The 16,470-nt window shown below is 42.2% G+C and overlaps 1 protein-coding gene across 3 annotated transcripts in view; it reads left to right on the top strand.

Moving 5' to 3' along the window:
- The window catches only part of STIM1 (stromal interaction molecule 1), a 177,189-nt gene that overhangs the window by 83,083 nt on the left and 77,636 nt on the right, over positions 1-16,470 (top strand). For all 3 annotated transcript variants that reach the window (XM_038398851.2, XM_043503978.1, XM_043503979.1), the window contains exon 3: positions 6,158-6,288. In XM_038398851.2, the coding sequence (XP_038254779.1) occupies positions 6,158-6,288 (131 nt within the window). The remainder of the gene's footprint in view (positions 1-6,157; positions 6,289-16,470) is intronic.

The following is a 16,470-nucleotide window of genomic DNA, read 5'->3' as shown; positions in this document are numbered from 1 at the left end:
GTAACCCCCATGTTGCTCATTTATATATAATTGTGATTGCATATAAAGCAGGCTGTGTGAGGTATCATGGGAAAGGTTATGATCTGCTGAAAGTCATTTTTCTATCCATATATGTATATCATTAATGCATATGAAGCTATGAGAATGGTGTTGTATGGTTGTCACTAGAACGTGCTGTAAGTTGGGGAATCAGCCAGATATTATCTCCCCAGAGGCAACAGCAAGGAAAGTAACCAATGCCCAGGCAGGGTGTCAGACAACCTATCAACAGCCATTTTGCAGCAGGGGAGCTACAATTCAATGACTCACCTGCATGAGGCCACACTAGGGGAATTGCTCAACCTTGCCTGGCGACTCAGCAATGCCCCCAGGCATGTCCGGACTTGTGTGTTCCCCAAGCACATAAGATTGAGGGTATAAAACAGAGCAGAGCAGGCCCATGCTTCACCTTTCTCCTGCCCCCACCCATGCTGCAAGCAACAAGGACACTGAGAAGATTTAAGCAGAGGAGATTGGTCCAGATTTCAAGGGTGAAACCTGTGTAGTACGAACTGCAATATTCAGTGGCTTGAAAAAAACTGCTTAATCTAGATGTTGCCCAAACTAATAGGATTGAGAGTTTAGACTGCATGCTTATATTTTATTTTATTTTGGTAACTAACTCTAACTTTTTTCCCATCACTTAATATCACTTAAAATCTCTTTTGTAGTCAATACATTTGTTTGGCTGTTTATCTTTACCAGTGAGTTTGCCTGAAGCGTGTGGCAAATGTGCTCAGGTTTGCAAAGGCTAGTGTATTTCCACTTTCTGTTGATGAAGTGGTGAACCAATTAATAAATCTGCACTTCCCATCTTGAGCAGTGCAAGATGGTATATTCCTGAGGTACAAGGCTGGGAGCCGGGGGGATTTGGCTCTGGTGCCGTTGCTGTGGGAGCATTCATGCAGTATAGCTGGGTGTGGGGCTCCACATGCTGTTGTGCTGAGTGATCACAGCACCTGGAGGGGTTTGCTGCTGGTCACTAGCAAGGCACTGTGAGAGACAGCCCAGGCTGGAAACAGTTCAGGGGGGCACAGTGTTCCCACAGTCTCAGTCTGCACCCTGGAGAATCCCGTCACACCAAGTATCTCTTATTTCATCTCTTTCTCATTCCTGGATGGCCAGTTTCTTCCTTGAATCTGGGGGTGGGGATGCTTCCTGAGGCTGGTTACTGGCCAAGAACTCTTCAGCCTTTCTGGTGGTCTGTAACATCTGTACTTTTGTCCTTCCAATCTAAGACTCCTAAGCAAAAAGGTCAAGTCTCTGTATTATAATGTTCTCAATATGGTCAGGAAAAAGGAAGTTTTGTAGAAACCCTGACATTAAATGCTTCCTTAGGTTAACTACCCGGATTCCAGCCCCACAATGTTTGGAACCTCATTCTGCTCCTTACTCACTACCTAGTATCGTTATACTTTCTATCCATTAAAGCAGACTTCCTGAGAACTACTGTCGCCAATTGGATGAGTTTATGATATTGGGAGCTTTCTCTGAGGAGGCCTTTTCAGGCGTGCAGTCCTTACATCTGTCATAGCACTCACTTGCAAAGTAAATTCAAGAAATGTTCTTTTTCTGTCAAGCATCAAAGTCTAATCCGTAGGAGCACTGATAACTTTAGGGCAGAGAAGTCATGTCTCCTGTATTGAGACCAGCTAGGTAGCCATGTAGCCATCAATACATAAATTCACCAAATTCTACATATTGCTTATCTAATCATTAACCAATGCCATTTTTCGGCAGAAGTCTTTCCCGTGCCTCAGTGTCCAGGATATATAATCTATCTCATTTTGGTTGTCCATAATTAAAGGATGATCCAGCTTCCCACCCTGGAGGCACATTGCTGTGAAAATTCCATTGTTAAGGCTCTGTGGACCCTAGCTCCATGTAGAACAGAAAAAAAAAATCTGTGTTTTGCCTGAAAATTTCCTTTCCTTGAGTAATAAGGTCCATAGATCTGGCCCATTTTGGAGATAAATGGATCATCCAGAATAGAGAGAGAAATTGATACCCAAATATTCAGGTTTATTTTGTTAGGGAGACGTATCCCTGTGCTCTGCATCAGGAGAAATTGTTGTGATTTCACTTTAAAGTATAGTTAACACAATCTGTAATTTAGGAAAGTAGAATGGAATCATACTGGCATGGACATTGTCTTGATTGAAGGGAACTTCAGGGTGTGGGGCACTCCCTTGTTGCTAATGACTGACAGATCTGGTTCTGCCTCCAAGTTGTAAGTAGGCTGAAGTACCCCTTGTAATAGAACTGTAGACCTTATTACCCAAAGAAAGAAAACTTGTAGATAAGCACGAATAAATTTTCCTATTCTGATGTCTTACCACGTGTGACCAAAGCAAACATTGTCAGCTAATACCTTGTCTACCCTAGGAGGCTTTTGCTGGTATAGTTGTACTAATATAGTTATGTTGACAAAATCCTTTAGGATGGATGCACTTAATTGGTATAAAACGGCTTATAGTAGGGCTTTTATCAGTGTGGCTATCTTGGTAAAAAATCACACCATTAATTGACAGAGCTATGTTGGTAAATTTCTAAGTGTAGACAGGAAACTACATTTACATCTGAAGCCTACCTATGGACATCTTTTTTTTATTAAGTTAAATTCCTTGGGGCATTTCCTGTTCCCAGAGCATGGTCAGTATTCAGGATTCCCTGTTTCAGAAGGGACTGACAGAGCCCACAGCACTGGGAAATCAAGAAAAATAGACCGGTGTTCCATATTTAGACTCTACTGATATCTCAGAGTATAAATGGGATTGGATACTTAACCATGATAATTGTAGCTTATATGCGCTGGGCTGAGCTGGTTACCTAATTTGGGAAGACATTTTCTCATGGTATATTGACAGGGGGATTTTTATTTTTTCTCTGCAGCACTGAGTTGGGAGAGGGGGTCATCCATTAGGATCTTCTGGGCATATCGCCCATCGCCTGATTTCCTGTGATTGCAGAGGTTGGGTTATGGGAGATGGAAACTGGTGCTTTCCATCTTCTGTTCTATGTTTATATTACACACTAAGATACTAGAATTAGATCAGTATCAGTTTGAAAAGTCCTGTTCCAGCACTAGTGCCATAACTACAGCCAGGATTTTAAATGTGCCATCCCTGTGTAAAAATACATACACTTGTCAGGCTTTCAAACACAACAGTGATGAACACAATATAAAACTTGGACTCGTAGGTTGATACTCGGTGAGACGCTGAAAGTGTAATTGGAGAACCCACCTCTAGGTGCTTTTGAGAGAATGTCATATGCAAAGTATGAAATTGGAGAACATACATTTATTTATTGTAGATAAACATTAAAATGAAACTCTGGATCCTCTGCTCTTGTAACTGATATTGAAAAAAGTTTGTGGTCCTTCATCTCTTGGTTGCTAAGCTTCAAGGTAATAGCATCCTGTTTATAAGGCTGGTATCAAACCACGTCTGGGGAGTCTGCAGATACAAGCCAACATCTAACAGAGATCAGAGGTTAAAGGTACACCCACAAGGAAAACTACTGCTCCCCTGCATGGTAGTGCAGCTATATTTTCTCACTGATGAATATTTTGGGATGAATGACATTTATGGCTGTAGTTGCATTAGGTTCAGAAACTTTGGCAGCTGTATTTCCTGTAAATTACAAGTGACCATTCAATGCTATGTGACCCTGCCATCTGTCTTTATCTGATATAGAGACACCTTTATTTCCAGTAAACTGTTAGTGATCATATAGTGCTGTATCATGACTCATATACTTAATAATAACTTACAGAGGCACCTGTATTCTGAAAAAAGTGCAAGTTCTCTTGCATCTCTCTGACTCTCCCATCCTATTTTATCTTCCATGCTTACTTACAAGCACACTCACTTGTGTTTCTTGCCTGTCTCACTATGGCATTTGATCAGCTAATACACCACCTGCAGTACCAAATGCTGTCATGCCAGGCATTGAGGCACCTGTAGCAGCTGAAGGAATTCCAGTCAGCGTTTGCTTGGGGAAATTACATGCACCTGTTACTTTATTTGTTTTAAACAGTCTAGAGAGAGAGGAGTGGGAAGTCTGTCTAGCTTGGTATCCTACCTTCTTGATAGTGGCTGGTGCCAGATGCTTCAGAAGGAATGAACAGAACTGGGCAACGATCGAGTGATCCGTCCGCTGTCATCCAGTTCCAGCTTCTGGCAGTCAGAGGTTTAGGGACACTGGCATAATGGGGTTGCTTCCTTAATCATCTTGGCTTATAGCCATCGAGGGACCTATCCTCCAGAAAGTTATGTAATTCTTTTTTGAACCCAGTTAGAGTTTTGCCCTTCACACCATTCTCTGGCAATGAGTTCCACAGGTTGACTGTGCATTTTGTGAAGCAGTACTTCTTATGTCTTCTCTTTTCTAAGCTAAACAGTCCCAGTCTTTTTAATATGGAAGCTGTTTTGTAACTTCTCCTGACTGGTGTTAGCTGTATGCGGCTAGAGATCTGCTGGTAGCAGCGGGCTTCTAGGGCGGATCTGTCATGAAGATTGCATCAGCCAAGGTATCTGTGAAAGCTAAAGGGGGCAAGTAAAACTAATAATGAAACATTTAAAAACAATTAGTGTAAATTCAGTGCTGGCAAAAGATTTCAGATTGATAGACCAAGAGACATAAATCTCACTTCAGTCCACACTTAGGTCCTGATCTAGCTAATCATTTAATTAAACATGTACTTAACTTTTTAAGCATATGAGTAGAATCATTGAATCACAGAATATCAGGGTTGGAAGGGACTTTGGGAGGTCATCTAGTCCAACCCCTTCTCAAAGCGGGAAAGTTTAATTTCATCTGGGTTTTTAGATATCAAGTTGATAGATGCCTTAATAAATGCCAGTTTATCCTCAGAAAATATATGGTGTATATATGGCAGCAGTGCCAGATCCCTCTGGTGCTAGCATGCCTGTTTTGTTTTGGAAGGACCACCATGAAGTCAGAGGGGGATTCGATCTCCAAGGCCCTTTGGGGTATGTCTATGCTGCAGTTAGACACCAGTGGCTGCCCCAGGCCAGCTGATTCGGGCTCGGGCTAACGGGCTCTGGGATCCTCCCACCTCACAAGGGTCTCTACATCTACTCTGCAATTAAACGGCTTCTTACCCTGAGTCAGCTGGCACAGGCCAGCCGTGGGTTTTTAGACATGCCCATTGTTGTTTAGCCATTCTGCTAAGACTCAATAGGAATGCCAATTCTAGTGGTGGGTTTTGTGATGTGGACACCAGTCCAATGGGAACTGGACTAAGACCCGCCAAACTCATTTCATGTAGTCCTCAGAACTGCCATCGGATGATAAAAAGTTTCAGTCAATAACAACCTGGAATGAATGCGATCTTAGGTACCTGCTAGGTGAAAGGCTCTTTGTGCCATCAACAAATTCCCACCCAAAAGCCTCTAAAATTTCCTTTAAGCATGACACCTGTGTTTTTGAATCAGCATTCTCTACTTATTAAGTATGAGGCACAATTTATGGTGTTGGTTTATAAATATAAAACTCTAAATGGCCCATCACATATTTAATGGAAATACCATCTTTTTATTGAATAATTATATGTATAAAATAAAATGAATAAAATAAATTTAACTAAACCCACAAAATATCCTGTGTCTAAGCACTACTGTGTATATACATAATAATGTCCTAATGACACAAAATAAACCTATATGGCAAATAAAGCTCACTAAATACAAACTAAAAAACAACGCAGAAATCTTCCCCCAGGCTAAAACTTATAGGTTTGTTAAAGTCACTGGCCTCTTCTGGAGAAGGCCCTGCCTCCCATGCACTCAAGCTGATCAGCATTTCCAGCGCTACTGATACGTAATGCTATGATGGAAGGGACTGCAGGAGCTGGTCCCTAAGATAGATTGGCCCAGACTAGGCCCTCACCCATTCTTTTTTGTCAGGATTTGCTGCTATGATAGAGACCAGCCAGTCTTACTTTATATTTGTGGGTCTGGAACACTAAAATATCCCTGTGTATTCCTGCCCCCAAATCCTACTTTTCCAAATGCAAGATGAGGAGTGAGACAGTGAGATGGAAATTCTTGTGGTGGGGGCTACCTAATGCCAGTGTTTTCTCCCCAAACAGAGTTTTGTCGAATTGATGAGCCCTTGTGCCACAACGAAGATGAGCAGCTCAGCTTTGAAGCTGTCTGCAATATCCACAAACAGATGGACGATGACGCCAATGGCAACGTGGATGTAGAGGAGAGCGATGAGGTTAGTTCACAGCTACTTTTCTTTCTTTCTTTCTTTCTTTCTTTCTTTCTTTCTTTCTTTCTTTCTTTCTTTCTTTCTTTCTTTCTTTCTTTCTTTCTTTCTTTCTTTCTTTTTCTCCCCTTCCTGCCTTCCTCTTTAGGAGGGCAGCTCTATATTGGATAGTACTGTGTGTCAGGGGTGGCCAAAGATCAGCCAATAACATTTTCCAGAGTAGTTGTTGGCTGCCTTCATCTTCAGCCTGCAGAGACTGCAGCTTCCAGAATGCCATAATAAGGCACCAGTCCTCGCCCTAAATAGAAGAGACAGGCAAAGACACAGAGATGTGATTTGCCGAAGCTCTAGAGAACCGAGGTCTCATGACTCCCCAATCCAGTACCTTATCCATTAGGCAACACTACCCCGCAGCTCGATACAAGCGCTATCCACTAGATCCTGCTACCTCCTCGAGGCAGTACAGCAGAGCTGAGCTCTGTGCACATGCTGTCCGCCTGGAAGTGTTTTGGAAGGGAGGTGAGGTCATAATGGGGCAGTTGGATCCTTTTGAAAGAAATTACAAAAGTGTGATCTGCAATTTCTGCGTTGTGAAGTGAAGCCTTTGTTTTCTCCATTGTGACTGGTTTGGTCTATTTACTGTGATGTTCGCTCTTGTATAGTGCTTTGCCTGCTGAAAGCTCTCTACTAACATTGGACTGACTGATCCTCCCAACAACATGTCTCTCTCCCCCGCCCCACCCCGTCCAGTGAGGGAGTATGATCCCCGTTTTGCAGAGAAGGAAGTGCAGGCACAGGGAATTTAAATAGTTGCCTGAGCCCACACAATAAATCCGTATGTCACACAGGCCCATAATAATGAAGCAGCTCTTTATTTTAAAAATATTTGAAAGAAAAGGCTCATCAGTCCAAAATGTGAAACGGTGTCAATTCAGAGTCGGTGTCTGCCCTCCTAGCTTGCTGGGGCAAGTTATTTGTTCTGTCATTACAGAGCTCTTCTCTCTTTGTCTCAATTTCACTGCCCAGACTGATCAAAGAGCTCCCATCTGAATTCCCCTGTCACTGTGAGGAAAACCTTTTTGTACAGTCCCTTTCCCTTGTCTCAGATGACTTTTTATAAACTCTGGAGTTCTAATCCTGGCTATGCCTCTGACTCATGATATGGGCTTGGGCCAGTCAATTCATTTGTCTACCTCAGTTTCCCCATGTGTAAAATAGGGACAATACCCATGTTGAAAAAGTGGAGGATTAATTAGTGGGTTTTGTATAGCTCTTTGAATGTGCTAGATAACATTATATAAATGCTATGTAAAGTATTGTTAAACTACTAATTAGTTTGCATAACTGGAGGGCAGGATCTGATGCAAGAATCTGTCTTGTGTGTTCTTTGTATTGTCACTTTACTCTGGCCTCTGTGCTACTGTAATACAAATTATTATTATTATTACTACACTCCCCGGGGACTCAGTTTTGGATGGTTTTCTGAGCTTTCTCAACCCCTGGCTTGGCTGTATTTTGAAGTTGCCCCATTACTACCGTCTAGTTTAAAACCTTTTAAATAACCAACTAAATATGATCATCCAGGCCCTCTTCATCTCTTGTCTTGATTATGAATCACCACTTCCAGTCCATTCAAAATGCAATTGCTAAGATCGTATTCCTTACTCATTGACCTGACCACATCATCCTCTCTCTATGAATCCTCCACTGGCTTCTCTTCTCCAGGATGTCAAATACTTCTTGTCCTCACCTTCAAGGCTCTCCCTAAATCTGGCCTCCTTGCTTCGCTGACCCTGGTGTCATGTTGCATGCTGCTCTTTCCACTCCTTCAGTGACACCAATCTTATTGCCTGGTTTGTCTGTTTCTTGCACAGCTGTCTTTGTGGTTTTTCCATGCTACACTTACACTGTGAGTGCCCTCCCAGAGCTAATCTGCAAGGCGATCTCCCACTCCAAGTCCCTCTTTAAGACCCACTTCTGCTATGATACTACAAGAAATTAGCCAATTAATATAGTTACTTAAAGGAGATATGATAGAAAACATACACACACAACTAACTTTAGGCAGATAAGTCTTCCTTATTCCGTTACGCCACAGACTAGCTCTCATTAGTAACTGTACACTCTTTTTGAAGTTCCTTGCCATCTGCTCCCCATGCCTGTGCCATGATAACTATTTAGTTATCCTTCCATTCTGTCATGTCTCATATTTAGTTTGTAAGCTGCTTGGGGCAGGATTCACCTCTTCCACGGTATTCTCTGGGCTGTTTTTTCCTGGGAATTTTGTAGTGCTGTTACAGCCTTCTTGAAACAGGCCATTAGAAAATAAATATATAGAAAAAAATGACACTCCCCAATGTACAGAGGAGACTATTTCCTTATTATTATGTATATGAAGGTGGATAAACATTGATTTTTCCCTTGGAAATGATAAAAGCTTTGTATTTCAGCCAACTGAAATGGCTAATTTTCATTGGGTTGCCCACCTACAACTTGGCTGTGAATTAAAATTCAGCTAAAAGATGAGAAATTACAACATCCTCTAGTCCACTAGACTGTCTTCCTTAAATTCTCCATCTGTTCTGCTCAACTATAGGGCAGTCACAGCCTCAGCAGCTCTGCCATAAAGAATTTGTCTTGTCATCATGTTTTCTGAGGCTTGATGAAAGAGGAGAACACCAGAAGCCATCAGAGGCATCGACTTAGTTCTCAATTTGAGGCCCAATTGCACATTCTTGCCTGCTGTGACAACTATTGGAAATAAGCCTAAATCTTCCCCTCATATTCATTTGTGCCAAGGGCTGCTAATGATGCAGGGTTAGTTTGATTGTCTATCTCCTTCGGTTCTCTCTCTGCCTATTGCCTGGGCAACAGGATTTGCAGACCATTGACCTTTCATATGTCAAGAAGATGACTGCTCAACAGCTGTAAGAGAGGAAAGTCAGCCTTTCTGATGCAGAGCAATGTCTCTCTAGTTTTTAAAGGTCATTGAAGCTGTGAGAAGGGTTTTACCCCATGCTTTCCTCTGCCAGATGCATTCAGCTTTGACATGGTGGGTTATAGGGCAGACTCTGCTGTTTGCTACTTGGGATGACTTTTCTGAGAAACCCACAATGGATTAGTAAAGCTTTCTCAAAGCCTGGAAGTTAGTTAGTTGTAACATGCAAAGGCAGATTTTCAGTGGGAATGTAGCTTTGTGCTTCTTGCAAACAAATCTGGGACTCTCAGATTTTTTTTTTTTTAAAGTGGGGCTTGGGTAGTTCTGCAACATACCCAGATGGGGCACAAACACAGGCTTTGTCGGGATGGTGTTATCAGAGTCAAGCCCCCTTCATTGGGAATGACCTACACCAGACTTGGAAATCTCACCTCAGGTATCCCAGCTGATCTCATCTGGTGAAGTAAAGCACAGAGAGAGAACAAGATCTCTCATACCCAGGACCCAAACTTAGCAAGCATAGTAACTGCAGCATAAATTGCACCTGGAAACAAACTGGAAGCCAATGCAGTCAATGGAGCACATGGCAAAATGTACCACTCCATGTGTGAGTCACCAGTAAATCATCAGACAGCTGCAGTCTGCACCAGCTGAAGTCTCAAAAGGGTCGTCACATGCAGCCCATGTAGAGCACATAGAATGAATCTAATCTGGAGCTGACAAAGGCATGGCTCGCTAGTGAATTCCACATCTGAGAAGGAAAAGGGCACCCTCTTAGCCAAGCATAGATGGAGAATGTGCTCTGCTACCACTGCTTCGTGACCCTCCAGCAGCAACAGAGAAGCCATTAACCTGAGAATCAATGTAAGAAGGCAGGTGTATGCCATCAATTGAAAGGGCAGACATTACCTGAAAATGCCCCTGTGGTGCCAGTGGATGCTACCAAGCTAGTGAGTAAGGGGGGAGCAAAGTTGCTTTGTGGTTTATTTTGTAGTACACTTGCTTCTGTGTCAGAAGACAAAGGTTCAAGTCCCACAGTGAGTTTTGAACTCCTCTAGTGCAAACAGTCTATTATGATTATTTAACTCCTTTTAATCTTTCCTTTCAAGTTGGCCCTTTTACAATTTTGGTTGTTCTTCTCTGGCTTCCCTTCAGTTGACGTACTCCTTTCCAGAACTGATGATTTATAATCAGTGACCATCTTCTGATTCAAATTTGAAAAAGCAGCAAAGCTAAACAATAATTTTTCCTTTTCTGTGGAGAGCATGTAACATAGTCAAGGTTTTGAATTTGTATCTGCTCTCAGAATCCAAGTGATTTGCTTGTTGAATTTACTTTTAGAATAGCTTGCATTGTTTGCATTTTATGTGCAAATATTGTTCTCTTCAAATATTTCTATGTAAATATGTGTCTCTTTAGATCTGTATTGATCTTTTGCTACTGCAGGAAACGTATTGTCATCTCTGTTTGCTTATTGTCAGAGTTAAGTATTGCAAAGTGCTATGATTCCAGGTTTCACAATGCAATGCAACACCTCACTAGTAGATGTAATTCATTACTATTAGAGAAGCTTACATGGGAATCTGTGTCGGGAGCTTGCCTCTGTGTAAAGAACTTGTAAATTGTATGATCAGTGCTAGCCTTCCTGGACATATCCGCATCTGAAGCTAGACTTGCGTGATGAGTCATTTTTCTCCATCTTTCAAGGCTCTAAGGTCCTCCTTATTTTGTCATGTATTTAAAACTTTTCTTCATTGGTGGCTGGAGGCCAGCTCCTGGGCAAATTATTTGTATGGATATAAATGCTCACAAATGTGAACCTATATGACTGTGTTTTATTTTTAATCTTCAGATTAAACACAGCAATTGTTCAAAGACTCAAAAAGTAATAGCAAAAAAATGTTTAAGTACATCAGAAGCAGGAAACCTGCTAAACAACCAGTGAGGCCACTGGATGATCGAGATGATAAAGGAGCACTCAAGGACGATAAGGCTATTGTGGAGAAACTAAATGAATTCTTTGCCTCAGTCTTCATGGTTGAGGATGTGAGGGAGATTCCCAAACCTTAGCAATTCTTTTTAGGTGACACATTTGAGAAACTGTCTCAGATTGAGGTGTCATTAGAGGAGGTTTTGGACAAATTGATAAACTAAACAGTAATAAGTCACCAGGACCAGAGGGTATTCACCTAAGAGTTCTGAAGGACCTGTGACAGGGTCGGACCAGATGGCTATAGGAGAGTAATAGAAGGCAGATATATTAGCCCCAGGCTAAGCAGGTCCCTTTTCCCTGGGTAAGGTAACAGGGAAGGTTCCAGAACAATCAAGAACCTTCTGGAGACAATTAAGACAGGCTGATTAGAACACCTGCAGCCAATCAAGAAACTGCTAGAATCAATTAAGGCAGGCTAATCAGGGCACCTGGGTTTTTAAAAAGGAGCTCACTTCAGTTTGTGGTGTGCGTGTGAGGAGCTGGGAGCAAGAGGCACTAGGAGCTGGGAGCGAGAACGCGGACTGTTGGAGGACTGAAGTGTACAAGCGTTATCAGACACCAGCAGGAAGGTCCTATGATGAGGATAAAGAAGGTGTTGGGAGGAGGCCATGGGGAAGTAGCCCAGGGAGTTGTAGCTGTCACACAGCTGTTCCAGGAGGCTCTCTAGACAGCTGCATTCCACAGGGCCCTGGGCTGGAACCCGGAGTAGAGGGCGGGCCCGGGTTCCCCCCAAATCCTCCCAACTCCTGGTCAGACACAGGAGGAGTTGACCTGGACTGTGAGTTCAGAAAAACGGCCAAGCTGAGGGCTGCCCTGAAGCTTCAAGGCGAGCAAATCTGCCAATAAGCGCAAGACCCACCAAGGTAGAGCAGAAACTTTTGACACAGAACTCAAATGTGAAATTGCAGAACTACTAACCGTCGTCCGTTACTTATCATTTAAATCAGTGTCTGTCCCAAATGACTGAAGAAAGCTAATGTGACACTAATTTTTAAAAAGGGCTCCAGAGGAGACCCTGGCAATCACAGGCCGGTAAGACTGACTTCAGTACCAGGCAAACTGGTTAAAACTATAGTAAAGAACAAAATTGTCACACTTATAGATGAACATAATTTGTTGGGGAATAGTCAACATGGTTTTTTTAAAGGAAATCATGCCTCACCAATCTACTAGAATTCTTTGAGGGGGTCAACAAGCATGTGGACAAAGGGGATCCAGTGGATATTGTAAATTTAGATTTTCAGAAAGTCTTTGACAAGGTCCCTGACCAAAGGCTCTTAAGCAAAGTAAGCAGTCATGGGATAAGAGGGAAGGTTCTCTCATGGATTGGTAACTGATCAAAAGATAGTCAAAAGGAAATAAAGGGTAGGAATAAATGGTCAATTTTCAGAATGGAGAGAGGTCAATAGTGGTGTCCTCCAGGGGTGTGTATCAGGACCAGTTCTATTCAACATATTCATAAATGTTCTGGAAAATGGGTAAACAGAAAAGTGGCAAAATTTGCAGATGATACAAAACTATTCAAGATAGTTAAGTCCCAGGCAGACGGCAAAGAGCTACAAAAGGATCACGCAAAACTGGGTGACTGGGCAACAGAATGGCAGATGAAATTCAGTGTTGATAAATGCAAAATAATGCACATTGGAAAATATAATCCCAGCTATACATATAAAATAATGGGGTCTAAATTAGCTGTTACCACTCAAGGAAGAGATCTTGGAGTCATCCAGGATGAAAACATCCAGTCAATGTGCAGCGGCAGTCAAAAAAGTGAACAGAATGTTGGGAATAATTAAGAAAGGGATAGATAAGAAGAAAATATCATATTGCCTCTATATAAATCCATGGTATGCCTACATCTTGAATAGTGTGTGCAAATGTGGTTGCCCTGTCTCAAAAAAAGATATATTGGACTTGGAAAAGGTTCATAAAAGGGCAACAAAAATGATTAGGGGTATGGAACGGCTTCCATATGAGGAGAGATTAAAAAGATGGGACTTTTCAGCTTGGAAAAGAGACAACTAAGGGGGGATATGATAGAGGTCTATTAAATCATGACTGGTGTGGAGAAAGTAAATCAGGAAGTGTTACTTACTCCTTCTCTAACACAAGAACTAGGGGCCACCAAATTAAATTAATAGGCAGCAGATTTAAAACAAACAAAAGGAAGTATTTTTTTTCACACAACGCACAGTCAACTTGTGGAACTCCTTGCCAGAGGATGTTGTGAAGGCCAAGACTATAACAGGTTTAAAAAAAGAATTAGATAAATTCACGGAGGATGGGGCCACCAATGGCTATCAGCCAGGATGGGCAGGGATAGCGTCCAAAGGCTCTGTTTGTCAGAAGCTAGGAATGGGTGATAGGGGATGGATCTCTTGATGATTACCTGTTCTGTTCAGTCCAGTCCTTCTGGGGCACCTCGCATTGGCCACTGTCGGAATACAGGATGCTGGGCTAAATGGACCTTTGGTCTGACCCAGTATGGCTGTTTTATGTTCTCCTAGGACATGAGATTATCCTGAGAATAACTGTAGAATGTCAGGCCATTTCCGTAAATGTGTGAAAACAACTAAGGCATTGTCTGAGGACTGAGGACATTGTTGTATCTGTCCACAATTGACACCAGGAGCAAAGGCTTGTCCTGAGATACCCACTGAGTTGGTGTGGACAGAAAGGCAACTGGAAGAACCTTCAGTAGCTCACACATGAGGGAAGCTGGACAATCCAGCCCTCTAGTTTACTGGTAAGCAGTGAAATCAAAGGGGAGCTATTTGTTTCTTTTGTGCAGAAGTACATGTAATAATGTAGGCCAAGGGAAGTTCTCTAGCGTGATCCCTGTGAGTCCTAGTTAGTTGACCTGAGCTCTAAGACTCTCTGATGCAGGGTTTTTTTGTTTTTTTTTTTTTGCTTTGTAGACATAATTTGGGTTGCTGTCAGGCTTTCCAGGTTCTGTTGAAGATGGGCTTATTTGTGCGTAATATAAGAGGCCTTAGTCCTGGGCCAGACACTTTGTCATAAAATGAGAGCCTTAGAATTGCTTTCCAATTCCATAGTGCGCAAATTGGCAGTCAGCTGCTGGATTGTAGTGAAATATCCCTAATGCTGGAAAGGCCCTATTTCTGAGTCAGTTGCGTTTCTGTCCATCTTTAATAGTTTCCTCTATTAGCTTACTTCATGAACTAGTGAGGGGGAGGTCAGGGATGATTTTGAAGATTGAGTGCAGTCCCCTCAGTGAGAATTCGTACATCTTCAACAGATGTTCTGAAAGGCCAGCAGGCCTGAAAGTCCTCCTGCTGTCATTTGTTGCATGTTGAGTTATCCCTCCACTCAGCTTGCTCTGTTCTTGTGAGCAGGCTTGAGTTGCAGAGCTATGGGCAGTTGTGATGTCCACGTGCTCATGAGTGCAAATGAAACCCAGTGTTCTGGCTTTGTAGTGAGTTAGGGGTTGTCTACACTGGCAATTTACAGTATTGCAACTTTCTTGTTCAGGGATGTGAAAAAACACCTCCTTCCCCCTGAGGGCAGCAAGTTTCAGGGCTGTAAAGCGGCAGGGTAGACAGTGCACCAGCACTGGTAGCTACGCCCCTCATGGAGGTGGTTTTTTGAGAGCACTGGGAGAGCTCTCTCCTAGCGTTGCGCCATGACCACACAAGGCATGTTAAAGCGCTGCCGTGGCAGCACTTTAGCATTGCCAATGTAGACGACTAACCCTTAGTCTTTGGTCAATTGAGAAATTGGCTATGGATTTTATCCACACTGCAGCCATCTTTTCCATGGGGGATGTAATTGACACATTTTTTTTCAAATTAAGGTCTATTTTTTTAAAAAAACTATATTTAAGACCAGTGAAAATTTGTCAGTCAACCTTCAACTGTCCTTTCAAAGCATCATTGTTTTTTCCTTTTGTGGAGATGAATTTTCATCAAGTTTAAAGATGATAGCAGTGACCCCAATTAAAAAGAGAGCCCGGGCTCTTATGGGAAAACCCTTCTAATTAGCAACCTATTTGTGATCATACTCAGTCAAAGGTGCTTCCAGTTCTGTTTAAGAACACCTATGTCTTATGATTTAATTGAACAAATTTTAGTTTGTGGGATGTTTTTTCTATTTAAGTTCCAGGTTTGTAGTGACCAAAATATCTGCAGCCAAGATTTGTAGAGCTGGATACAAAATTTGTATTGGTATCTGATCCGTGATCTGCAGAAATGATCTGTGGATATCCGCAGATTTGCAGGGCTCTAGATACAAAATCTGTATTTGCATCTGATCAGTGTTCCACAGAAATGGTCTGTGGATATCCGCATCCGTGGATGCAGATACCTACGGATATAAAGCAGCCTTGTGAAGAGGTAGATGAACCTTTCACAAAGTTTAACAGCCAGAGGGTTAAAATGGTTAATGAGATTATGCAAATATGTAAATTGATTTATAATTATGCATTTTTTTCTTAAGGTGCCACATAATTGCTCTCAAGAATCTGAAATTCTCATTTTAAAAATGTCTCTGAAGGTTGTGGTTGCAAAGAAAACTTTCTAGCTGTGACCCTAAAGTAACCATTATAGTGGTGTCAGAGTCTGCAGACAGCCAGAAACAATAGTTCTGATTAATGTTGAACTTGCTCCTATTTAGCTACCCTGGGTGTTAACATTGAAGCCTAGTAGTGATACCTCAGAGATTTGTGAAAGGGTAGTTATCTGATGCTATTTATCAGTAACTTTTTAGTTACAGTGACTTGAACACTTTCACTCGTATATTGCACATGATCTGTGTGGCCATATACTAGAAACTAGGAGCTCCCATATTTTCTTTGCCCCCCCCCCCCCGCCCTCCAAACCCCTCACTTGAAATCCTCAAGTTGTCTATACTTGGCTGTTAGCCAAGATGGTCAGGGATACAACCCCATGCTCTGGGTGTCCCTAGCCTCTGATTGCCAGAAGCTGGAAGTTGAAGACAGGGCTTGGATCACTTGCTGGTTGCCAGTTCTGTTCATTCCCTCTGAAGCACCTGGCATTGGCCACTGTTGGAAGACAGGATGCTGGGCTAGATGGACCAGTATGGTTGTTCTTATGGAACCTGTTCACCCCTTAATGTAAATGCTTTTTCTGCACAGTGCTAGCCAGGTTTAGTCCCCTGTTCCTTTTCATGTGTATAGATGGTGTTCTCTTACATGTGTTGACATTTGACAGCTCTTGCTGTGTTTCACAATTCTCATTCCAGTTGGTTTTGAACACCAGATGACTTTAAAAGAAAGTATAAC

Source organism: Dermochelys coriacea, chromosome 1, assembly GCF_009764565.3.
Source record: "Dermochelys coriacea isolate rDerCor1 chromosome 1, rDerCor1.pri.v4, whole genome shotgun sequence".
In the NCBI taxonomy this organism is placed as follows: domain Eukaryota; kingdom Metazoa; phylum Chordata; order Testudines; family Dermochelyidae; genus Dermochelys; species Dermochelys coriacea.
This window is presented reverse-complemented; position numbering and strand designations above follow the sequence as displayed.